Source organism: Pelophylax lessonae, assembly GCF_965119305.1.
Source record: "Pelophylax lessonae genome assembly, chromosome: 1".
NCBI classification, from domain to species: Eukaryota; Metazoa; Chordata; class Amphibia; order Anura; family Ranidae; genus Pelophylax; species Pelophylax lessonae.
In genome coordinates, this window is record NC_138768.1 from 820,762,608 (window position 1) to 820,789,547 (window position 26,940).

General features: G+C 43.7%; 1 protein-coding gene across 4 annotated transcripts in view; it reads left to right on the forward strand.

Moving 5' to 3' along the window:
* The window catches only part of IMMT (inner membrane mitochondrial protein), a 93,909-nt gene that overhangs the window by 37,632 nt on the left and 29,337 nt on the right, over positions 1-26,940 (forward strand). For 2 of the 4 annotated variants that reach the window (XM_082258454.1, XM_082258456.1), the window contains exons 3-8: positions 1,416-1,605; positions 9,758-9,872; positions 11,843-11,956; positions 24,420-24,539; positions 26,299-26,435; positions 26,532-26,635. In XM_082258454.1, the coding sequence (XP_082114580.1) occupies positions 1,416-1,605; positions 9,758-9,872; positions 11,843-11,956; positions 24,420-24,539; positions 26,299-26,435; positions 26,532-26,635 (780 nt within the window). The remainder of the gene's footprint in view (positions 1-1,415; positions 1,606-9,757; positions 9,873-11,842; positions 11,957-24,419; positions 24,540-26,298; positions 26,436-26,531; positions 26,636-26,940) is intronic. The other 2 variants (XM_082258455.1, XM_082258457.1) reach the window with 1 other exon arrangement.

A 26,940-nucleotide genomic window follows, 5' to 3' on the forward strand; every position in this document is an offset into this window, starting at 1 on the left:
GTGCTGGGAGGCACAGCAAACATTCTGGCAATGGCACGTATTGATGTGCCATCCTGGAGGGATTGGACTGCCTGTGCAACCTCTATAGGGTCCAGGTATCGCCTCATGCTACCAGTAGTGACACTGACCCCAGCCAAATGCAAAACTAGTGAAAAACTGTCAAAGATGAGTAGGGGAAAAAAATGTCAGTGGCCTCCCACCTGTAAAACCATTTTTGTTTTGGAAGTTGACTTATTGGAGGTTGACTTATTGTTGCCTAATATCTAGTGCACCTGTTAATTTCATTAACACCAAGGCAGCTGAAACTGATTAACAATCCCCTTTGCTACTTAAAGCGGAGTTCCACCCAAAAGTGGAACTTGCGCTTTAGGCAGTTCTAACCCCCTGACATGCCACATTTGGCATGTAATTTTTTTGGGGGGGGGGGGGAGCGGGTACCTAGTTTTGACAGGTACCCACTTCCGCTTGGAGCGCCGCGGAGCCCTGAGCGGAAGTTTTCCTCTCGCCCTCCCTCCCTGCAATCTTCTGGGACATGTTGGAGGTCCCAGAAGATTGCCGGCCAATCACGACGCGTAGCGCAACTCGCGCATGCGCAGTGCGTAACCCGGCTGTGAAGCTGCAAACTGTCACAGCCAGTTGCCCACACCAGTGATGCCGGCGCCGCAGAGAGGGAGAAGAGCGAGGCTTCGGGCGGCCGCATCACTGGACCGTGGGACAGGTGAGTGTGTGTTTAGGCTGGAACTCTGCTTTAACTGACCAGGTCAATATCCCAGGAGTTCAATTGACTTGATGTTATACTCTGATTAAAAAGTGTTCCTTTTTTAGTGAAATAGTCTGCTTCGTGAAAATACTGTCACCTGTTTGCTGGCTGCTATGCATTCAGAATTGGCGACCTGGAAATGGATATAGTGGTAAAGGATTTCTTATGCTTTTTTACAGCAAAGTGCTGAAGCCAGATGCATCCAGGCAGCTAATAATTCCAGGAGGCCAGCGAAGGCAGCCTCTATACTTTTCTTATTCGAAGTGTGTTTTTATAGTAATTGGGATCCAACCCCGTGCAGAGATTAGGGACAGACCTCAGATTGGTAGGCACAAGTGGTCAATTAGGCCAGTCCATTCTTAAAAGGTTTTCACTACATTGAAGGTCCAGCAGTGTTTTTACGTATGTATGTAATGTAAGAGAAGATACTTAATTTCTAAATGTGTATTTTGGTCTAGTGGTCCTGCCAGTAACACACTTCCTGTTTGCTAATACATCCATGTTTTGTAGCACTTGCTGATAACGCCAGAAAGAACTACTAGGACCTATACAGATTTCTATGTGTACAATCCCAGAGATTGCCTTTTAAATATCCAGCAATTATTAACGATCTACAGTGGATTGCTGGCTAATTACATCAATCTGTTCTGTGCAGACCCTCGGCTGGGAAGATTGTTGGCGCAGGGCTACTGTTTGCTGGAGGTGGAGTTGGGGGCACCATGCTTTACGCCTACTGGGATCCGAAGTTCCGTGAAAATGTTGAAAAGTCCATACCTTACTCAGACAAACTTTTCGATCTTGCACTAGGACCTGCACCCTACAACCTGCCAGTGCCAAAGAAACTGGTGAGTCAAATCATTCTGGGATTTCAAAACTATAACATTGTTCCAAGGGGCTCAACAATACCATTCAATTATTTTTCTTGGCACGAATCTTTAGGAAAAATAAAGTATTTAACATTGTCATGTTTGAAAATCCTTCACAATTGCAGTACAGTATATGTTAAAGCAGAACTGTGGCCAGGCTATTGACATTTGTATATTTTCATATAGTTAACATGCAATAAATAAGCTTTAAAAGAAGTCTTCATTGATCACTATAGCTAATCCTCTACCGGGGCAAACCGTTCAGGAACATTGCATAACTGATGTCTGCTGTATATGTAGGAATTATTACCTTCACTCCACTGGTCCCGCCCTGCACCGGCATCTTCTCCTGTGTGCCACTCTTCAGCCATCTTCGTTGGCCGGCGAGGGATGACATTGCTCGTGCACAGGAGTCAGTGATCCTGGCACACAGTCGAGGCTGGCACTGTAAGGTGTGCTGTACATACACAGCTCAGTGTACAAGCTGGAGAAGACAGAGCAGGCTGCTAGGTGCATCTTTTTGCAGAAGAGATAATGCATGGATCAAAATTCATCTGGTCCCTGTTGGACCAGCTGAGTTTTTATCCATGTATGGCCAGCTTTAGGATTAAAACTAAGCTATTCTTTTACAAGGAAACAGATCACCAGGCAGTTAAGGCGCCCACTGACTGGGAATAATAGGCTCATTGCTGTCTCCGGTAAGGAGCTCTGGGTAGAACAAATTAACCTTTAGATAATAATCCTCCAAGTTTGTCTATTACCTCTGTGTCACAATGATCAGGGAGCCACAGTCCCACTGCTAAAATCTTTGTGCTGGGTAGAGGGGACACTGGCCCCAAAGGATCCATGGATATGAAGCTTCAGATAAGATAATTCTGGTATTGGCTTACTCTTTTGAAGTCATCTAGGAATCTGTTGGGTAAGGACAGCCCTCTCCAGGTGTCAACAGTAGCTAGCAGCATTGATCCCCTCCTGACTTGGTCCAGTGACATTAAATGCAATGCACTAACAGCTTCCTACACCAATATAATGGCACAGATAGACCTGCCCTTTGCCTTGCTTAGAGGATTGTGGCAGTTTAGCTCCCACTTTTGTTAAATAGGAGCAGGATTTGATCTGCTTTCTCAGTTTAGAAAGTGGTGCAGGCATTCGGCCCACACTACTGTCAATCCATTCTGCTCTGTGAAAGACTGGTATTGTTTACACATACTAGCACACTAGAGCTCAGCAAGGTAAACTAAAGCCTTGAATGGCAATTTATATAGATGTGTGTGTGCAACTATATATTTAGGATTTACCGGTAACTGGTTTCCAGTAGTCAGTACACAAGGTCTATACAAAATATGACCATACACATGTGCTTAGAAACCAAGTAGGCTACCAACACACAGAAATATGAACTGCTGAGAGAATGTGAAAGTAACTCTGAAAATGAAACGGCTTCCAGTTTTCCTTCATTGTTGGAGTTTACATGGTTTGCTTTTTTTTATTGCCACAGAAATGCCTCAGTATGTTTCTTTATATACATGTTACCAAAAGGCATATACTTTAAAAAAAAAAAAAAACCCTGAATTTTTTACTTTTGCTGGCATAATTATTCAGGTATGGGGATCAGTGTAAGGCTTTGTTTTATTACAAAGATACACCTGTTCTATATATTTGAGCCCATGGTTTGTAGGTGGCTGTGGGTGCCACAAATGAATCCAATAGCTGGTAGTGGAGATTTCTCTATCCAAGCTGTTAGCGTGGATAGGGAAATCAAATAATTTTCTCTAATGGTCTTCCAGGGCAGCACCTGAGAGATGGGCTCCTCCCACCTGAAATAGTAAACACATTAGTCCACCATTATAAAAATGCCAGTCATACCTTCTCCCTCAGTTTGATTGTGTTTCCTCCGAACCCACAGGAGCTGCATCTGTTTATTTTGTAGTCTCTGTGCTATTTGCAGGAGGCTCCCTGACCAGCCACCCATCCATCTCAGCGAGCCTTAGAGTGCAGGTCAGGGGCAAGCGGGCCTTGGCATGAGGTTTCACCCCTACTGAGAGTTATGCAACCATCCCCCCAGCTGTTATAGATGCCGGTGATATCCCCCCCAGACTTTACCTGGACAGTGACACTGAAGATCTTCAAGGCTGGATCCTGGCAGCCTCAATTATCCTTCCAGCCAGTGCGTAGAGTGGAGGGGGGGGAGGGTGCGTGCCCCTGCATTTAGGGCACACACCGCTGGATTCTCCCCCAAACCTCAGACGCCCACCCAGGCCAACCGGGTCAGCTTTCTGGCAGCACCTTTGCTGTTGGAGGAGCAAGATGGCGGTGGGACCGGAACGTTGCGTCACTTCCGGTGATGCACTTCTGGTCCGCAGCCATCTTGGAGAAGGCGGAAGAGGACGATTGAGCTGGGAGCTTCCCCTGACGGCACTTCCGGGCGGCGGCGTGGTTTTCAAATATAAGAAAACTCACAAATTTTTTAACTAAAATGAGCAGAAGCTGACCATAGGATACCAGGAGGGGTCAATACAGGTATGTCCACCAACCTGTATGGGGGCAGGGCTGGAGCTGGGTAGGAAGCAGTTAAAGGCCCCTAAACTGTGGTTCCCTTTCGGAGACTGACCATGTCGGATGCCTCCCCACCCTGCCCTGCAGATCCTGCTGGTCAGGACAGCTCCAAGGTAAGCCAGAGCACTCTGCAGTCTTCTCTGTCTTTACCTAACCAACATATGATTTTTCATGGTTGTGTATAGCAATTGCCTGCCTCACAGGGTTCATTGTGCTTATTTACAGACAAATACCCCAGAAAAGAAAAAGGCAAAGACCAGTAGCAAGGCATGCGCTTCTTGCGGTCACAGGTTTTCTCTAGAATGGAAAAGATCTCTATGCCAAAAATGCATCAATAAAATGGTGGCCAAAGAGTCACAGGGGTTTCTTGAAGATATGCTTGATTCTTTTAAAAAGGAAATTAAAAGCACAATTGGCTCCCTTTTGTACAGACATGGAAAAACTGGAAGCTCCAGCACTCCATCTACCAGTAAGACACTCATCCCCTCATGGAGCGGGGATGAGGTGGACCTAGTGGAGCAGGGATCTGATGCAGACAACTTGGAATCAGAATCCGAAAGTGGCGTTTGCTCTGACTCAATAAGGATCCAGCATCAGAGGGTAAACTATTCCCCTCGGAGGGCATGGATAATTTACTGAGAGCCATAGCAGATATACTGGGTGGATATCCGAGCAAAAAATCGTAGAGCTTTCACTACACGAGAAGATGTACAAAGCTTTACAACCAAAAAAACCTAGAACATTTCTGGTGCATGAGTCTCTGAAAAACTTGGTTAAAAAAAAAAAATAGGAAGAACCAGAAAAGAAACCCTTTACCCCAGCTTTTATTAAACGAGATAGCCGTTCAGAGGTAGATACCCTGGGCTAAAGGTAGATGCTTCCCTCGCCAGAGTCACAAACAAGGCTGACTTACAGTGCCTAGCGAAAGTATTCGACCCCCTTGAACTTTGCAACCTTTTGCCACATTTCAGGCTTCAAACATAAAGATATAAAACTGTAATTCTTTTTGAATAATCAACAAGTGGGACACAATCATGAAATGGAACGAAATTTATTGGATATTTCAAACTTTGTTAACAAATAAAAAAAACTGAAAAATTGGGCGTGCAAAATTATTCAGCCCCTTTACTTTCAGTGCAGCAAACTCTCCAGAAGTTGTGAGGATCTCTGAATGATCCAATGTTGACCTAAATGACTAATGATGATAAATAGAATTCACCATCTGTGTGTTATCAAGTCTCCGTATAAATGCACCTGCACTGTGATAGTCTCAGAGGTCCGTTTAAAGCGCAGAGAGCATCATGAAGAACAAGGAACACACCAGGCAGGTCCGAGATACTGTTGTGGAGGTTTAAAGCCGGATTTGGATACAAAAAGATTTACCAAGCTTTAAACATCCCAAGGAGCACTGTGCAAGCAATAATATTGAAATGGAAGGCGTATCAGACCACTGCAAATCTATGAAGACCTGGCCGTCCCTCTAAACTTTCAGCTCATACAAGGAGAAGACTGATCAGAGATGCAGCCAAGAGGCCCATGATCACTCTGGATGAACTGCAGAGATCTACAGCTGAGGTAGGAGACTCTGTCCATAGGACAACAATCAGTTGTATACTGCACAAATCTGGCCTTTATGGAAGAGTGGCAAGAAGAAAGCCATTTCTTAAAGATATCCATAAAAAGTGTCATTTAAAGTTTGCCACAAGCCACCTGGGAGACACACCAAACATGTGGAAGAAGGTGCTCTGGTCAGATGAAACCAAAATCAAACTTTTTGGCAACAATGCAAAACGTTATGTTTGGCGTAAAAGCAACACAGCTCATCACCCTGAACACACCATCCCCAAACATGGTGGTGACAGCATCATGGTTTGGGCCTGCTTTTCTTCAGCAGGGACAGGGAAGATGGTTAAAAGTGATGGGAAGATGGATGGAGCCAAATACAGGACCATTCTGGAAGAAAACCTGATGGGAGTCTGCAAAAGACCTGAGTCTGGGACGGAGATTTGTCTTCCAACAAGACAATGATCCAAAACCTAAAGCAAAATCTACAATGGAATGGTTCACAAATAAACATATCCAGGTGTTGGAATGGCCAAATCAAGGTCCAGACCTGAATCCAATTGAGAATCTGTGGAAAGAACTGAAAACTGCTGTTCACAAACGCTCTCCATCCAACCTCACTGAGCTCGAGCTGTTTTGCAAGGAGGAATGGGCACAAATTTCAGTCTCTCGATGTGCAAAACTGATAGAGACATACCCCAAGCGACTTACAGCTGTAATCGCAGCAAAAGGTGGCGCTACAAAGTATTAACTTAAGGGGGCTGAATTTTGTACGCCCAATTTTTCAGTTTTTTATTTGTTAAAGTTTGAAATATCCAATTAATTTCGTTCCACTTCATGATTGTGTCCGACTTGTTGTTGGTTCTTCACAAAAAATTACCGTTTTTATATCTTTGTTTGAAGCCTGAAATGTGGCAAAAGGTTGCAAAGTTCAAGGGGGCCGAATACTTTCGCAAGGCACTGTAGCTTTCGAAGACTCCGGAACCCTCAGTGATCCCATGGATAAAAAGATAGAGGCAGTTCTGAGAAGAGCTTGGAAAGCTGCAGCGGCAAATCTAAATCCAGCCATAACTTCCACCTGCACAGCCAGGGCCCTATTAGTCTGGCTGACGCTTTTGCAAGAGCTGCTAGAAGGGGATACCCCAAGAGGAACTGGTAAAAACAATACCCTCTCAAACCAGAGCGGCAGCTTTCCTGGCGGGCGCATCAGCGGAACCCATAAGGATATCAGCCAGGACCACTGGCATAATCAATTCAGCTAGGAGAGGCCTGTGGCTCAAGTCATGGGGAGGGGACATCACCTCTAAAAATAGATTTGGCATCCCCTTCATGGGTGATTTGCTGTTCAGGCCTGACTTGGGAACCACAGCCAAAAACAAGGGCTTTCTTCAAGCCAAAAAGAGCCGGGGGAAAACGCCCTTTTGTCAGTCCCGGAAACCTGACAAGACTGGACCAAAAATGTGCTGGACGCAAGAAAACAAAAACAAGGAAGATTTTATCCTCAAGCCTTTCAAAGAATTCCAATTCAGTTCAAATTGGAAATTCAAGAGTTCCAAAGAACAAAAAACAATGACTGCAGGTGGGCGTTTTTTCGTACACCAGTGAGAGGACACCATGGAAAACCGACTACCCTTCATACGGTAGCAGTAGGCTGCTCTGTTGTGGGTTTCTCTGCTTCCCCCCCCCCCCCAAACCAAATATCAAGGAGTATTCATGGCAACAGTGGAGAGCTGCAGGATGCACATCTATGGGCACCAATAGAAAAAAAGCTTTCAAAGATACCTAAGATTTGTGGCATAGGATCCGGCTACCACTCCAATTTCTCTATACACAGCTCTGCCGGTTGGCATCTCATCAGCACCCAGGATCTTCTCAAAACTAATGGAAAAAGCCCTAAAGAACCCAAGACAGCAAGTCACAGGGGTAGGGCCATATCCAAACGATCTACTATACTTCAAATCTGCAAACGAACGAGATGCCAATCTCAAATCACTTTTTTGGCTGATGGGATGGCTATCCATCATCCCTACAGGCGATTATATTGGTACCTTGTGTAATCAAAGAAACACTTCAGTGGGCAAGCGCTCTGTATGGCGGGCGCCACTGCGCACAAGGAAAATTGAACTTTCACCATTCCCATGAAGGTTCCAGCCTGAGAGGACCATGGTTTGCCACGCAAAAAAAAACTCAGCATTCAGCCTTATCTAACACTTTCAGACATGGCGAACCCCCTAATGCAAGGGCTAGGGTGATATGACACCACCTTAGCCAGCAGGAAACCTGTGACTAGAGCCATCTATGAAAAAGTGAGGAAGAAGTTTGTCTTCTGGTACAAGAACAAAGGGGACCTCGCCAAGGGGGCTATTCGACAATCTTAGTTTTTTTTTTTTTTTATTACAGGAAGGAGCTGACAAGGGCGTCTCCCATAAGACTTTGAAGATTAAGGTGGCAGCCCTATCTTCCCACCTAGATATTAGGCTGGCAGAAGACATGCTCATAAAAAGATTCCTTCTCATTGAAAAAAGCCATACCTATGAAGTGCAGCAGAACCCTGACATGGGACCTCCAAAGTTTTCTCTCTGCACCTTTTGAACCACTGGAGGAATGTTCGGATAAATACCTTTACACTCAAAACCGTACTTCTGGCGGCGCTGGTATTGGCAAGAAGGGTCAGTGAAATTCAGGCTCTATCCATGATAGAACCATACTGCTTAATTCTGATGGATACAATTATCCTCAAAACAGACCCAGCCTTCCTACCAAAAGTCTCTTCGGCTTTCCACAGAACTCAAGAGGTGGTTATTACCTCTTTTCTGAGTTCAATTGATAGCAGGAAAAGAGTCACTTACAACAAGCTAGATGTAAGACCCTGATGGCTTACCTCGAGAGAACTAAAGATTGACAAAAACAACCACTCTATTCATCCTCCATACAGAAGTCAACAAAGGGAAGTTGGCCTCAAAGTACGATAGCCAGATGGATAAAGCTTGCTATTCAAATAGCCTACCAAGCAATAAACCTTGCCCCGCCAAGCGGAGTCACATCCCACTCGACCAGAGCTTGGGCATCAAGTGCAGAAAGAGCCGGGGGAACACCGGAGCAGATCTGCAGGGCAACGGCATGGTCTAGCTTCAATACCATTACTGCATCGACCAGCTGTCCAGACAGGACCAGATATTTTTGGTGACAAGGTGCATCCTCTCAGGTGCTACCCTGGAAGACGATTAGAGAAAACAGAGTTGGGTACTTGGTACTTTTTTTCAAAGAAGTCTTCCAGGACAGCATCCGTTCCCGCCCTAAACAACCTTATTAGGCCTCTTGCACACGATACTCCTGTTTGAGCATCTCCTTTTGGCCTCTTGCACACAATACTCCTGTTTGAGCATCTACTTTTTTCCAGACCTTTTTTCTTGTATGTATTTGCGAGTATTTGAGAGTATTCGCGTGTATTTGCGTGTATTCACGAGTATTGAGGCTTAAATTACTGACCAAAAATGCAGATTTTTCTATTTTGTTCTTACTGAAGAATACACATCGCTTGTTTAAGCGCCTGTGTGCATAGGCACATTACAATTAATGGGCTGTATTTTAGCTCAAAAAGCTGTACTGAGCATTTTTAAGCCACAAGATGCCCAAACAGGAGTATCGTGTGCAAGAGGCCTAAAAAGGGTTTTGCAGATTCAAAAACTTACTGAGGGTTCCTTCGGTGCTTTGATATTAGAGGCAGAAGGTATGACTGGCATTTTTATAATGGTGGACTAATGTGTTTCCTGTTTTTCTGGTGAGAGGAGCCTATCTCTCGTGCTGCTCTGGAAGACTTCTTGGAAAAAGTTACCAGGTACCGAACTCCTATTTTTTTTTTTTTTTTCAGCACGCAAGCTAAATGAGAGGAAATTGAGCTGTGTGTGTCTCTACCTTTACTCCACATGGCATGACCTGCTCTTCAAATAACCTGTTCTTCAAATATCCTGTTATGTTTGATCTTCATTTGAAGGAACTGTTTCATTTTCAGCAGGAGAAGCCTGGACCCTTAAAAATCTCCACAGTTGCAGAAGTAATGAAAGAATCCAAACAGCCTAAAAGAGAGACTGTAGAGGCACCGCCAGCGGCCAGTGAAAGTGCAGAAGGTAAATTCTTTGTGTGGCAAATTCAGAGTCTGGAGGGTGGGGGGCACACATCCTGCCTTAGCTGCTGTATGTAAATTGTTTTCTGGAGCCCATGTACTACAGTAGTCCTATACAGTAACTCATAGGGTGATGTTTGTACTTTTTTCATCTTTCCCTCAATACCTATAAAGTCATGTGAGATTCCAGGTAGAGATCTGTGCAAGCAGTGTGGAGGAGGGAAGATTGTGGACATCACATGATTAGCAGGCAATAAACTTTAGGCTGTCTTGTATATTGTCTTTGCCAGCCTGCAGTCAGCAGGGCTATATTTATACCATGCAATGCAGACAATATACAGTACATAGTCATTACTTTTTTTTTTTGGTCCAAGCAATGTGCCCTTTTAAACCCATTTAATCTATGTTCACTGTCAGAAATGATTACAGGTGTTACTATATGTGGGAACCGCATTTATTTCTCCTGCAGCTCCTAGGTGAGGGTGACATAATTTTCCTCCTGGCCAATGTTGAATAAGAATGTTAATTGAGAATGTTAACTAAACGTTCACTATCTCAAATTTGGCAAGCAGAAATTCCTGCACTGTGCTGCAGCGTAATCTTGTGACATTTGGGTTACTTCGCATTCCCCAAGATCTTAATCCCCCCCCCCCCCTCACCTTACAAAGTGCAAGGGGTGATGTCATCTTGTCAGCAAGAGACTGACATCACCCCCTGCACTATTAAGCTGGGGAAGGTGAAATATATTCTTTTTTTTCTTTTACCCTTCCGTCCAGTGTTTTAGGTGGGGGTGGGGGGGGACCCTAAAGCGGAGTTCCACCAGTTTTTTGTGTTTTTTTAAAAGCAGCATCTACAAAAAGTGTAGATGCTAACTTTTAATAAACACACTCTCACCTGTCCTATGATCCAGCGATGCGGCCGGGGGGAGCCTCAGTTCTCTCTCTTCTCCCTGTGGCGCCGGTATCCCTAGTGTGGGCACCCGGCTGTGACAGCTTGTGGCTTCACAGCCAGGTGCGCATGCTTGAGCCGCGCTGCGTGTCCTGAATGGACGGGCAATCTTTTGTGACCTGTGATTAAAGGGAGGAAGGGGGAGAGGAGGACTTATGTTCAAGCCGCCTAGGTGGCCCGATAGGAAATGGGAGCGGGTACCTGCGCACTCTCCATTAAAATGACATGCCAAATGTGGCATGTCAGGGAGGCCTTAAAGCAGAAGTTCCACTTTTGGGTGGAACTCTGCTTTAAACAAGCATCCTTGTCACCGAGGTTGAAGGTCTGCTTTAAAAGAAGGTGCCTAGATTTGTAGAACTGAATTGTCATAACTTAAATTTCTCAAATGTAAATGTGTGTGTGTGTGTGTAATGTATATGTGTGTGTATATTATAATGTGTATATGTTTCTAGGACAATATTGTATCTGTGATTATCTGAAAAACTGAACAGTCAGCTGATTTTTATAAAGCGAATAGTAAGATGGGTGGGTTATGTACAGGAAAAAAGAGCAAGGGTTTGCTGTGCTCAGCTCTGGTGTTTAATTGGTGTTGGGGCCTGCTGTGTTATTTCCAGGTACATTGTCAGCTTTACAGAAGTATACTACATCATCACTTAGATGCAATAACATGGTAAATATTTCTCATTGCTTGCATAACATGACTAGGTCACTGACCGTTTTGCAAAGCATGGGGTCGTTAGAATGGTTTACCAGCATTGCTGAGTTTAGTGGTTCAATAACCACTAGGAGGACAATCTACATGGCATTCGTATGTTCTGTGATTTTGTAGTTTTCTTACAACAATTCAAAAATATATACACATGCTACATACCCTCCATCCAGAATTGGCTCTGTTTGTGTTCATCACTGTGTTTTGGAATATTAGATGTAAGTCTAGGGGCAGAGACTGATGGAATTTTTCATCACTACATAAAAAAAATTTTCTGCTTCTTTCTGTGTATTAATGTAATTATTCTTTCTTGCTAGCTTCATCACATGTAGCACAGATTATTTCTGCAACCGGTGATATCCTTTCAGTCCCAGCTCCTGTTGTGCATGAAGAGGCAACGGAGAAGAAAGCAGAACACCATGGTAGCTCAGGTATTGTGCACAACTGCTACATCTAGTGTTAGAACTTTGGAAGTGCCTGAACAACAATGCTCGTCACATTACTTGTAATGACCTTGTGACTGCTCACTTAAACATGGTGTTTGATAACTGTGTGTGATAGATACAGGCCTCTGTGCAAAAACAGTCCTGCAAAGAAAGGATATGTTTTGTTACGAGTAGAATAAGCCATAGCACATTGTCCATGAAAGCTGTATGTTTAGAAATAGGAGTGCTCTAAATCTGTAGGTCAGTGACATAAGTTCTCTTAAAGTAGAACTATGACCTCCCATTAAAAAATATGTGCTGTAACATTTAATTTCTAAATGCATCTGTACTTCGATTTCTTAGTCCCCCTACAAAGTCTCACTAATTCTTATTGATCCTGCCAATGAATTGCAGCTTCCTGTAGTGGTGTGGCAATGATGCTGCGCTGCTGAAATTCAGCAGAGGTACCACTCATGTAGGCTGTGGCTTCTTGCGCTGCATTTGGATAAGAAGGTATTGCAGGGTGTGTCTATCGGCATGGTCACTGCTAATTCAGAGGCCTTTAGCTTGTCAGTTGGCACCTGGCCACACAGTCTTGCCACTGCTTTCTGATTGACTGACTGTTGCTGTAACCCTCCCCACTGTGAGCTGCAGTGCCTGGGAGGGGTAGCGTGTGGGATACAAAGGAGGATTTAGCGCAGTCAGGTTAAGGAAGTTTTTTGCTTACTGTGTGAGGCTTGTGCATCAAATAGTAACTTGTTTAGATTGCCATACAGGAGCCTTTATTTGCATTTAACCCAGATTAGAATTTATGGAAATACACCACAACATGACAAACATTTAGGCCTTGTTCACATAAGCACAGTGTGTACAGCGAACTATTCAAAGCTTTTGCTGATCTTTTGGCAAGCTTTTTTGATGCCTTTCCAGAACTATTTGGTTTCAGTTTGGAAATGTTACACGTACAACTTAATGCAGGGCATGACAAATCCCATGGCAACTACAAATTTCCTCCCGCCGCCTGGGCTTTTGTCAGCTGTCCGCATCCGCATCTCCCAATTGCCGGCCGTGCTATGGCCGAAAGACAGCTACAGAGTTGTCATCCAGTTCTGGCAGGGCCTGTATTGACGTCCTCCCAGAACCCCCCGCGTGCCCCCGGATCGAGGTAATGGGCCAATCACATCGGTCCCTTACCATGTGATCAGCGGTGTCTAATCACAGCTGGTCACATGTAAACAAATGCAAGTTTATCGGCATTTCCTTTCCTCAGCGCTGTCACTCACAACGTGAGGAAAGAAAAGCCCGATAACTGGCTATCCTGTGACAGGGGACATTTACACTAATAATCAGGGCAATGATAATCGATGGCCATCAGTTCAGCCTCATCACTTCACATTAGTGGAGAATAAAAATTACTTAGTTTTTTTTTTTTTAAATAAATAAAAAACAGTGGTGATTAAACACCACCAAAAAAGCTCTATTTGTGTGGAAAAAAAAAAAAAAAAAAAAGATAAAAATGTCATATGATTACAGTGCTGTATGACCGAAAATTGGCCTGGGCAGGAAGGGGGTGAAAAAAAAGTGTGGTGTATAATTTTGTTAATATGTAAATTTTGAAAAAAAAGGCAATTTATTCTTAAATATCTATATACAGTGGTAAATATAAATAACCAGCATTATGATTAGAGAGCAAAATCTCTAATCCACTCTGAGAATAACAGACAGAAGAGCTATACAGTAAACCCCCCTCCATTGAGGGGGTTACGTTCCGGACCCAGCCGCGAAAAGTGAAAATCCGCGAAATAGAAAAACCCTATTAAAATGCATTGTAGGCATGTTTTTTTTTACTGTCACTGTACGTGTAGAAGCATTTTAAGGTCTTTAACCACTTGCCTACAGTGCACTTTCACCCCCTTCCTGCCCAGACCGATTTTCAGCTTTCAGCGCTCTCACACTTTGACTGAGAATTACTCAGTCATGCAACACTGTACCCATACAAAAATTGTGTCCTTTTTTTTCACACAAATAGAGCTTTCTTTTGATGGTATTTGATCAATACTGGGTTTTTTATTTTTTGTGCTATAAATAAAAAAAGACTGAAAATATCGTGAAAAAACGCATTTTTCTTTGTTTCTGTCATAAAATTTTGCAAATTAGTCATTTTTCTTCACAAATTTTGGCCAAAATTTATACTGCTACTTATCTTTGGTAAAAATAACCCAAGTAAGTGTATATTATTTGGTCTTTGGGAAAGTTATAGAGTCCACAAGTTATGGTGCTATTCATTGAAAATTGATCACACTTGATCACACTGAAGGCCTATCTCATTTCTTGAGACACTAAAAGGTCAGGAAAGTACAAATACCCCCCAAATGACCCCTTTTTGGAAAGTAGACATTCCAAGGTATTTAATAAGGGGCATGATGAGTTTTTTGAAGTTGTAATTTTTTCCCACAATGCTTTGCAAAATGAAGATTTTTTTTTTATTATTTTTTTTTTTTTTACAAATTGCCGTATTAACAGGTTATTTCTCTCACACAGCACATGTATACTTGCAACTACACCCCAAAACACATTCTACTACTCTGCCTGAGTATGGCGATACCACATGTGTGAGACTTTTTCACAGCCTGGCCACATACAGAGGCCTAACATCCGAGTAGCAGCGTCCGGCATTCTAGGAGCACAAATTACACATATCATTTCCTGACAACCTATCGCACTTTTGAAGGCCCTGGAGCACCAGGACAATGGAAACCCCCATAAAATGACCCCATTTTGGAAAGCAAACAGCCCAACGTATAATTTTTGAGGCATAATGAGTCTTTTGAATATGTCATTTTTTTCCACAAGTTTTTGGAAAATGTGGAAAGAAAATGAAGACACATTTTTTTTACACAAAGCTGTCCATTTATGCAATATTTCTAACACATCGCATGTACATAGCAAAACTTGCACCCCAAAATACATTCTGCTATTCCTCCTGAGTATGGCGATACCACATGTGTAACACTTTTTCACAGCCTGGCCACATACATAGGCCTCACATCCAAGTAGCGCTTTACACAAAGTTGTCCATTTATCCACTTTAAGACTGGGCCTATTTTTGACACTTGGTGTTTACAAGCTAAAATATTTTTTTTTGCTAGAAAACTACTTTGAACCCCCAAACATTATATATTTTTTTTTAGCAGAGACCCTAGAGAATAAAATGGAGATCGTTGCAATATTTTTTATCACACCATATTTGCGCAGCAGTCTTCCAAATGCGATTTTTTTGAAAAAAATTCACTTTTTTGAACTAAAAAATAAGAAAACAGTAAATTTAGCCCAATTTTTTTCCATAATATGAAAGATAATGTTACGCCGAGTAATTAGATACCAAACATGTCATGCTTCAAAATTGCACATGCTCACAGAATGGCGCCAAACATTGGTACTTAAAAATCCCCATAGGCAAAATTTTAAAAATTTCTGCAGGTTACTAGCTTAGAGTTAGAGGAGGTCTAGGGCTCAAATTATTGCACTCGCTCTAACGATCGCGGCGATACCTCACATGTATGGTTTGAACACCGTTTACATATGTGGGCGGGACTTGCGTATGCGTTTGCTTCTGCGCGCGAGCTAACGGGGACAGGGCGCTTTAATATTTTTTTTTTTTTTTTTCCTATTTATTTTATTTATTATTTTTTTATTTTTACACAGTTTAAAAAAAAAATGTTTTGATCATTTTTATTCCTATTACAAGGAATGTAAACATCCCTTGTAATAGAAATAGGCATGACAGGTCCTCTTTATTGTGAGATCTGGGGTCAAAAAGACCTCACACCTCACAACTACACTAAAAAAGAAAAAAAAAAAAAAAAATTGTTGAAAGAGGGAAAAAAAAAAGCAAAAAAAAAAAGCGGCCCTTTAAACTGGTTGCTAGGCAACGTCTTTTGACGTAGCTCCGGTCCTCCAAGACCATAGAGTTGAGTGAGGGCCATCTTGCCCTCACTCGACTTCCTGTCTCTGAGGATCCGGGACCGGATAGTTTTCCCCGCTGCCGGCGGGTCCGGTAAGCTGGGAAAACGTCTGGGACGCGGCAGGAGGGGGGGGGGGGCACCTCTTCCCCTGCACCGTAAGGGTAATTCCGCGGCGAATCCGCCACTGGGACCACCCTTATCTGAAAGCCGACCGCCCGCCGTTTAAAAAAATACCGGGGTTATGGGGGCTATCTGCTGCCATAACCCCAGTATTTAGCTTTTAATGGCCGACGCATATAGTCGTTAGGCGGTCAGTAAGTGATTGCATGTATATGGCAAACAGGTGACGATGACTGACGGGGTGACAGGTGACGATGACTGACGGGGTGACAGGTGACGATGACTGACGGGGTGACAGGTGACGATGACTGACGGGGTGACAGGTGACGATGACTGATGGGGTGACAGGTGACGATGATTGATGAGGTGACAGGTGATGATGATTGATGAGGTGACAGGTGACGATGATTGATGGGGTGACAGGTGACGATGATTGATGGGGTGACAGGTGACGATGATTGATGGGGTGACAGGTGACGATGATTGATGGGGTGACAGATGACGATGATTGATGGGGTGACAGATGACAGTCACTGACGGGGTGACATGTGACGATCACTGATGGGGTGACAAGTGACGATCACTGATGGGGTGTCAAGTGACGATGACTGATGGGGTGACAGGTGACGATGACTGATGGGGTGACAGGTGACGGTGATTGATGGGGTGACAGGTGACGGGCGATGGTCACTGATGGGTGACAGGTGACGGGCGATGGTGCACGGCGGTACTGATGGCAGTCTCTGGTGACCGGTGAACTTTAGGCTATGTTCACATGATGTGAGCGTAGCGATCACGGTCAGAATCACTGCGATTCTGCCCGTGATCCAGAAATCATTGCAAATTGCGGGGCGCCTGTGCGTTGCCCGTGATTTGCAATAGCACCCCAAATGCTGTGCGATGTTGCTGCGATTTCCGCCTGCCGAATCGCGGTAACATTGCGCAAACAACGCATGACGCTCCAAAGAAACTCTTGTACCTTTTTTGAGCGTCATGCGATGTTTGCGCGATGTTACCGCGATTCGGCAGGCGGAAATGGCGGCAACATCGCACAGCGTTTGGGGTGCTATTGCAAATCAAGGGCAACGCACCGGCGTCCCGCGATTTGCAATGATTTCCGGATCGCGGGCAGAATCGCAGTGATTCTGCCTGCGATCGCTGCGCTCACATGTGAACGTTATGGGTGTCAATTTCTGGGCACTGATGAGGTGACTGTTGGGTGACAGGTGACATTGGGGGGGGCTGAGGACAGTGTGGGGACCTTTATTAGTGTGATTTTTACTTTGTGACATGTGTACAGAGCAGTAACTCACTATTTCTAGCTCTTCTCCCCTCATACTGGAAACTGTATGAGGAGAGAAGAGCTAGTAACAGTCAGTTACTGCTCTTTGTTTACATTTTCTGATCGGCTGTGAATGGATTCACAGCCGATCACATAGTAAACAGTCACTGTCAGTGACTGTTTACTACCGCCGGTGACAGCTGTGTTCCTACGGAACACAGTGCCACCGACATGACCGCGCTGCGCGCTCCCGATCGCGCATGCGCGGTCATCTAGTGGGCGCCTTCATTGTGATCGGCTGTGTCATTGGAACACAGCCGATCACGTGGGAAACAGCCACGCCCATTGGCTGTTTCCCCCCTGCCGGTGACGGGGGGTGTCCCGGGGACACCCTGACACCGGCAGTGCAGGGCGGCGCGCACGCGATCGCGCGCCTGCCCTGCTTAAAGTGCCGCCGTCATATGACGGCGGCCCAGGATAATGGTCGCTCCGCTCCGCCGTCATATGACGGCGGGCGGCAAGCGGTTAAACACACTTTTAAAACAATAGAAACTCATTTAAACACACAAAAGATACTAGGAGACATAGCAAGAGCTATGGAAAACACAAAAATATTTCATTTTTAATGATTTATATAGTAAAATATTACAAAAAAAAACGCGAATTACCGGGACCGCAAAAACTGAACCGCGATGGAGCGGGGGATTACTGTACTGTATATACTATTAGAGGTTGAATCTGATCAATATCATCTGAGATCTAATTTTTTATTTAACGAAAAAAAATTAGACTTTTGCTGATTTTTAGACAAGAACTGTAATATACACTGCTCAAAAAAATTTAATATTTTTAATCAGAGTATAGCATCAATTAAACTCCTGGGATATTGATCTGGTCAGTTTGATCTGGTCAGTTAAGTAGCAGAGGGGGTTGTTAATTGGTTTATTTTGCTTTGGTGTTAATGACATTAACAGGTGCACTAGATGGGCAACAATGAGGCAACCTCCAAAACAGAATGGTTTTTTTACAGGTGGAGGCTACTGAAAATGTTTTCCCCTACTCTTTTCTATTTTCACTAGTTTTGCATTTGGTTAGGCTCGGTGTCACTACTTGGTATCATGAGGTGATACCTGGGCCCTACAGAAGTTGCACAGGCAGTCCAACTCCTCCAGGATGGCACATCAATACATGCCATTGTCAGGTTTGCTGTGTCTTCCAGGCCAGCACAGTCTTAAGAGCATGAAGGAAATTTCAGGAGACAGGCAGTTACTCTTGGAGAGATGGACCGGCCTGTAGAAGGTCCTTAACCCATCAGCATTACTGGTATCTGCTCCTTTGTGAAAGGAAGAACAGCATGAGCACTGCCAGAGCCCTACAAAATGACATCCATGCCACTGGTGTGAATGTCGCTGACCAAACCATGAGAAACAGACTTCATAAAGGTGGCTCAAGGGCCTGATGTCCTCTAGTGGGCTCTGTGCTCGATTGGCATTTGCCATTGAACACCAGAATTGGCAGGTCTGCCACTGGTGCCCTGTGCTTTTCACAGATGAGAGCAGGTTCACCCTGAGCACATTGACAGACATGAAAGGGTCTGGAGAAGCCGTGGAAAATGTTATGCTGCCTGTACCATTTAGCATGACCGGTTTGGTGGTGGGTTTGTGATGGTCTGGGGAGGCATATTCATGCAGGGGTGCACAGACCTCTACAGGCTAGACAATGATACCCTGACTGCCATTTGGTATCCGGATGAAATCCTTGGACAAATTGTCAGACCCTAAGCTGGTGCAGTGGGTCCTGGGTTCCTCCTGGTGTACGACAATGCCCGGCCTCATTTGGCAAGAGTATGCAGCCAGTTCCTGGAGGATGAAGGAATTGATACCATTGAATGGCCCCACGCTTGCCTGACCTAAATCCAATAGAACACCTCAGGGACATTGTTTTTAGTCCATCTGACGCCACCAGGTTGCACCTCAGTCTGTTCAGGAGCTCAGTGATGTCCTGGTCCAGATATGGGAGGAAATACCCCAGGACACCATCCGTCATCTCAATAGGAGCATGCCCTGATGTCAGGCATGCATACAAGCACATGTGGGGGGGGGGGGGGGGGGGGTTATATAAACGGAGTACCATTTTGAGATGCTGTAATGAAATTCCAGCAAAACGGACTAGCCTGCTGCAGTTTTTTTTTTTTAACTTTCTTTGAATTCAGCCCTCTGTAGGTTGATCATTTTTAGTTTCCATTAAACAATGTGGAATCCTTTCGTTTCTAACACATTACCCAGTCCATTTCAGTATAGATATCCAGCATGATATTTTTCTCCATTGAGGTCTAATGCATTTTCAAAGTGTTCCTTTTTGACCAGTGTATTATGTATGACATAATACTTGTCATAGGCAGGTGGCTTGATAAAAGCTCCCTGCGTCTGCTGTCACTTATGCTGGCCATACAAAAACAATATTTTCCTTCAACAAAAATTTTTCATTTTAGGAATGTTCATTTTATTTTCTAGTTAATGGGTTTTCTTTTTTCGTTACTGGGGTCAAATCGTAGTTTGTTTTTGACCAGTGACAGGGAAATTCAAAGGTGCAGAGTAGAGAACTCTGTCAAAGGAATTTTCAGACCATGTATGTGGTTTTTGTTCAGAAATTACATTCGTTTTAAAACGGAATGTTTTAAAGCAAGTGAAATTTTCAAACGTCATTCTTTCATTCAGCGAATGTACAAAGCTTTTTCGTACAAATATTCTCGTCCAAAAATTGATACGTGTATGGCCAGCATAAGGCTCGGTTCACACCATGCAGTTTGCTTTTGATCTGTTTCTGCAGTGCTTTTTGCGGTCTGTTTTTTTTTTTTTTTTTGCACAAAATAAAAAATGGCATTTGTTTACATGTGACCAATAAAAAATGCAAATCGTGGCAAAAACTCACAAAATACTTTTCTGCAGCTTCTCCATTAAAGCCTTTTGAACCAAAAAGGCAAAAAAAGCACTGTTTTTTTTGTGTTTGAAAAAGTCCTTGACCCTTTTCAAATACGCAGCAGCTGAAAAAAACATAGATGCGAACGTGTTCAAATACGCAGCAGCTGAAAAAAACATAGATGCGAACGTGTCCCATAGGCAGTGTTGGGGGTAACTAGTTACAAAGTAACTAATTACAGTAACTACATTACTTTTTTTGGTAACTAAGTAAAGTAACTAGTTACAATACTAATATTGGTAACTACACTACTTTACTAGGCTATAGGAGGTAACTACACTACTTTACTAGGCTATAGGAACGCGCTTTCCTGCATTACCCAAGCCGTGCGATACAATCGTTAATTTGGAAGAATAGAGAGGGATGAAGTTTATGACTTTTTGTTGCACTTTGTTTTATTCTGTTTTTTCAGGTTTTGTTCTCATGTTTCCCAAAGCCTGTGTTTATACAATAAACTCTATGCAGAAAGAGTGTCATGTATCTTCTTCTACACAGTCAATTAAGAAAGAGGAAAGTAAAGTAATAAGTAGTGAAGTTACTTTTAAAATGCAGTAACTAGTAAAGTAATCTCATTACAATTTACAGAAGTAACTAGTTACATTTTTTGAGTAACTACCCCAACACTGCCCATAGGCAACCATGTTAAATAACCTGTAGTGCTTTTCTGTAAAAAGCAACAAAAATCACATAGGTGTGAACTAGGCCTAAGACATTTAGTAGCGGCATGCTTTTTTTTTTTTTTTTTTTTTTTAAATAAAATTAGCCCTTCATAGTACATAAAGAGCAGATAAGCGCTACTATAGGGGGTTAATTTATACTGTGAAACCGGTAAAGTAGTATATTGCGCATATATATATATATATATATATATATATATATATATATATATATATATAATAATATATATTTATTAATGCATTAATAAATACACCCAGAGGTAGGATATGTGGGCATTTGATTTAGACTCAGAGATGAGGGTATGTGAATGGTGAAAGGGAGATGTAAATCTTTTATATTAAAGTAATACTAAAAGCTGAGACTATTTTTAAATAGAATTTGCACAATACTGGTAAAAGTTTGCTTTATATGTTGTTGTAATGCCTTATATTATCTCCAATCTCCACCTTCTCTGGGTTCAGATTCTGATCTTCCCTGCTCTGTTTAAAAAAAAAAAAAAAAAAAAAAATCATTTTTAAAGACTCAAACAGGTTATACTTACCTGCTCTGTGCAATTGTTTTGCACAGAGCAGTCCTGATTCTCCTCTTTTAGGGTCCCCCACCGGAGCTTCTGGATCCTCCTACCTTCAGAGTGCCCTAATAGCAAGCTGCAAAGTACACTATAGACTGCCCTTATAGCAAGGTTAAAAAAAAAAACTTCAGCCGTTATAACCACTCGCTTCCTGCCCAGGACTACATGTCCCATGAGGCATTGCTCCTTAACACATTCACAAGTTCTCAGGCACTTACTGACATGTATGGACGGTGTGCTGCACTGTATTTCCTGATATGTAAACAAATAATCCATTCTGTATGCAGGCCAACTAATCGGCTGACAAAATAATCGATTATCAAAATAGTTGACAACTGTTTTCATTTTCAGTTAGTTGTCGATTTAATCGATTAGTTTCAGGTCTAGCAAGCAGTTACACTGGCTCTAACTTTTTTTTTTTTTTTGTTGGCTATCTCCTAGATTCAAAGCAAATTTATTAAGCCCTGACTGACCCTACGTTCACTCCTATGTGCTTCTTTGTGCGTTTTCCATACTACACTACGCACTGCAGTCCATTTAAAATGATTTCCTATGGTACATGTTTACCTATGTGTGCTTTTGGAAAGGGTCTTGGGCTTTTTTTTCCGCAGCAGATTGCATTTTGCGTGTAATAGATTTAAATGTAGCTGCACCAGAAACACAAGTGTTGCATTTCTGATGCGTTTTTAAAGGTGGGGAGAAAACAAACGCAAAATGCATGAAAACTGCATGCAGAATTGCATCAAAAAACGAGGGTTTAAAAATGCACTGCTAAACAAGCTAGAAAAACTCATCAAGCGCAGCCCACATAGATGTGAACCTAGACCAGTGATGGTGAACCTTGGCACCCCAGATGTTTTAGAACTACATTTCCCATGATGCTCAACTACACTGCAGAGTGCATAAACATCATGGGAAATGTAGTTCCAAAACATCTGGGGTGCAAAGGTTTGCCATCACTGACCTAGAATGAATGGTAGTGCTGACATATTTTGAACAAATTTCAAGTAGACTTTAGGAAGCTTTAATTCTACCTAAAAGCTTGTTAAAAGCCTGCTAGATGCTTGCTTGAAGTGACAAGGCAGCACTACTATTCAGCGTTTAACATTTCCAAACTGGAACTGTAGAACTCTTTAAAGGCTTCAAGAAAGCTGCCTGAAGCTTAACAAAAGTTTTCTGCACACACTACGCATACAAGTTAAGCCTGCTTGAAATGTATTGGCACAAACATCTTATTAAATTCTTGTTAAGAGGACTTCTAACCTGGCTTCTAGTTATGCAAGAATGGCTGGGCACTATACCATGCTGTTTATAAAGAAAACTGTATAAAACACTTGTTTTAATTGCCAGCGAACTCTAGAGGCAGCATGCCTATTTAACCTAATAGTAGCTGTTGGCTTTCCAGAGCTGAAGGACCATAGAGTACTTGGAGGGTACTGGGTCTCTAGTTTCCCCGGCTTATGTTGAGAGGGTAATGAAGTGTGATTTATCGATGAGTTCATGGTCTCAAATGTGATCTGTAGGCTGGTACAGCTCAAGCAATCCAGACAAGATATATACTGGAAGACCTTTGCAGAAGGGCTATTAACGCATGACTCAACCTACAATGTACCGTATATACTCGAGTATAAGCCGACCCGAGTATAAGCCGAGGCCCCTACTTTTACCACAAAAAGATGGGAAAAATGATTGACTCGAGTATAAGCCTAGGGTGAGAATGCAGGGCGGCGGGCATGGTGCAGGAGAATGCAGGGCGGCGGGCATGGTACAGGAGAATGCAGGGTACTGGCATGGTACAGGAGAATGCAGGGTGACTGGCATGGTACAAGAGAATGCAGGGTGGCTGGCATGGTGCAGGAGAATGCAGGGTGGCTGGCAGGGTGCAGGAGAATGCAGGGCGGCGGGCATGGTGCAGGAGAATGCAGGGTACTGGCATGGTGCAGGAGAATGCAGGGTGACTGGCATGGTGCAGGAGAATGCAGGGTACTGGCATGGTGCAGGAGAATGCAGGGTACTGGCATGGTGCAGGAGAATGCAGGGTACTGGCATGGTGCAGGAGAATGCAGGGTACTGGCATGGTGCAGGAGAATGCAGGGTGACTGGCATGGTGCAGGACAATGCAGGGTACTGGCATGGTGCAGGAGAATGCAGGGTACTGGCATGGTGCAGGATAATGCAGGGTGACTGGCATGGTACAAGAGGATCCGGGGTTGTGGGCATACTACAGGAGATGCAGTGCTGTGGGCATGGTACAGGTGGCCCATGCCCGCAGCACTGCATCCCTTGTAGTTTACCCGCAGCCCTGCAGAATGGCAGGTAGTGCAGCAGTTACCCTTACCTGTTCCAGAGGCGCCTTCATTTTAAAAATGGCGCCGCCCGGCCCCGACACGTCATTGCGCACGCGCCGCCGCCGCTCGTATACTTTCGGCTATTCCCGGCCTCTCCCGAGCGGCGACGGGAATAGCCGAAATTACACGAGCGGCGGCGGCGGCGCGTGCGCAATGACATGAATGCGCCGGGCGGCGCCATTTTTAAAACTCAAGCACGTCGGAGCGGCCGGGAACTTTTTTTTTTTTTTCTTGACTCGAGTATAAGCCGAGGGGGACGTTTTCAGCACAAAAAAATGTGCTGAAAAACTCGGCTTATACTCGAGTATATACGGTAGTTGGGGAGGGGTAGGGTTGTACTTTTAATGAAATTGTACATCAACAGACCCATTTTGGATAAAGCTTTGGTTAAACCCAATTGTACTGTCGTCCCCCCCCCCCCCCCCTTAGCCATTCTAACATTATAACAATGCACATGTGGAAAAAAAGGAGCTCTGTATCAAGTGGAATAGAGTTGATTTTCTTTTTCTGATTCCTCCCCCCTCAGAAGCTGAGCACTGTAAGGAGTGTGAACATGAGGATAAACACCATCTGAAGGAACGGCCTGCAGAGGAGGTGGCTGCTCGCCTTGTTGAGCAAGATAAAAAAGAGAAGGAGAAGATAGACTGTAAGTTATTCTGCCTTTAAGGCTATTTGCCTAACAGACTTGATAATTTTAAAGAGATTTTCAGCCAGCTTTCTAATGACAGATTAGTAGCCGTCGACTAAGTCAAAGCACTAAGTGAGCTGCTGACCTGGCTTAAGTACAGGCATTTAAAGATTGCTGCAAATAACCTGCAGTGGCTTTAATTCCTCTCATGCAGTCTGTTCTGTTTGGGAAAAGCTTTGGTAGCGAATAGTACTGATGAATTTTGCTTTCTTCTACCCACTTTGTATGCCTTCCAGTTAGTCAGTAAGGCAGCCTATGCTATTGATGCACCAGTGGGAATACATAGGGGACAAGCTTCACCTGGGAAGCTGTGATTCAGTAATTATAGTTTCACTCCTTTGAGTGACTGACTTGGAACAAGTTTGCTGATCCAGAAGTTTGACTTCACTGAGTACTTCTGAGTCAGTAGCTTACTAGGCTGTGAATCAAGTATGAGAATGATAGCCCTGGAGCATTTTTAAAAACATGTTGACATGATCCATTTGACTAACCCAGCCAAGGTGTGTGTGCCAACTAAATGCAAACAACCAACAACCCACTTCCCCATCAATGGACCAATTGTTAACTACTGTACAATAAATCAGCCCACCCCAACCATCCGCTTCTCCTGGGGCAAATTATTGAAAACATGGCTTTACTGGCAACATTTCACATTTACTCAGGGATGCAAAACTCTTATTTGGAAATATGACTACATAACCAGGAGCTGTCTGCATAACACCTCTATATCTGTGTCCTTCCCCTTGTGACTGTGTATTCTCTCTATACCTCCACCCTCCTCCTCACACCCTCTAGCCCCATACACATGGCCCGAATGCTGGCCAACATCAGCTGTTTAAAAAAAAATAAAATGTCCGACATCCAGCCTGGCTTCCCCTACTTCTTCCACCTCAGGGGTTCTGTTTAAAATACCTGTTTCAATCACCTAGTATGCCTGAAGTTCTTCCCACCCCCCACTTGTTCATGGTATAGCCTCACTCTCAAAATAAAAGCGGTTCTGTCCTGACAGGTTCAGTTTAAAGCTGAATTCTAGGAATTCAGCCACTTTGTAAAAAGTGAAGGCACACTAGTAAAAGTGTTTGTTACCCTAAAAAAAAAAATAGATTCTGTTCCTTTTATAGCAGATTAAACGGCACAGTGCTTGTGTTGTCTAATCTGCCCTTCTCTAAGCTGTAAAAAAAAAAACCTGGCTGATCCTGCCACTTCCCGTGTTCCCCTCTGTGTCCTGACCACTATAATCATGGCTGCTGAGCCCCGATCACCATCATCCGCCTGAGGGCTTCTGTCATCCACAGCTCTCCTCTGTCCCCCTCATCCCCTCCCTCACTGCCTGTCAGCTCTGTGTCTGTCTCTCTGTGATTGGGCTGAAGGAGGGGAGGGTCTGGCCTAGCAGATGCAGAAACTTGACTGTTAAACATGCAGAGATCAGAAAGATCAGTGTCAGGCCGCGCCCGGACATAGTGTTAGCTGTCTTCTAGGAGTACTATAATCCTGTCGGATATATGTCGGAATTCAGCTGTAAACCTAACCAGGGTTCAGGCAAGATAAGCAATTTCTGTTCACACACACCCTTTAATTTGCATTTCTAGTAATATTTGTTATATTCTGTACAGAAAGCAGGTGGTTGACTTCTATTTGTTAGCATATTAAAATAATTCAATAAAACAGACATGTTGTATTGTATGTATATTGTGCTCTATGAAATTATGTTGTACAGCTATAGCCGCAGTCCTAGAGGAAGCACTGAGTGGCACTGCCCGGATCACACTCCAAGCCATCTCTTCCCAGGAGGCAGCAGTGCAAGCTGTTAACTTCCACGCCCAGAAACTGCGAGAGGCCATGGAAGACTCTCAGGTGAGCGGAAGCCCAGACAGGAGGTGCTCTTTTTTTCCTTGTGTGTTTTTTGGCTGCATTTCACTTCCACGGTCATTGTGTGCAATTCTTTTATAGGTTCCTGCAGAGCACAAGTCCTTGCAGTGGAGGGATTTGGAGGATGCCTTGAAGGTGCGCAGCAGAGCTGTGGATGAAGCAGCAGATTCTCTTCTTAAAGCAAAGTTCGTATTCATGCTTTATCTTGTATATGAGATTCAGCTATTCTTCTTGCTGCTGCGTGTATATGCTCCTGCATGTTCTGACTAGGTTTGCTTTGTGATTAAGTTTACCATAATATCAATACCTAGTTTTATCAGCCTTTGCTGATCTCTCCTTCTGGAAACACTATTTGCCTGGTTGTCATAATGGTTCTTTGGCTATAACGTGTCACTGACCCTGGAGCAAGTTTACAAATGAGAAATTCTTTGACCCTGATGGGCGGCATGTTTTCTCTGCGTCAGAGACTCTGTGGTATTGAAGCGGGACA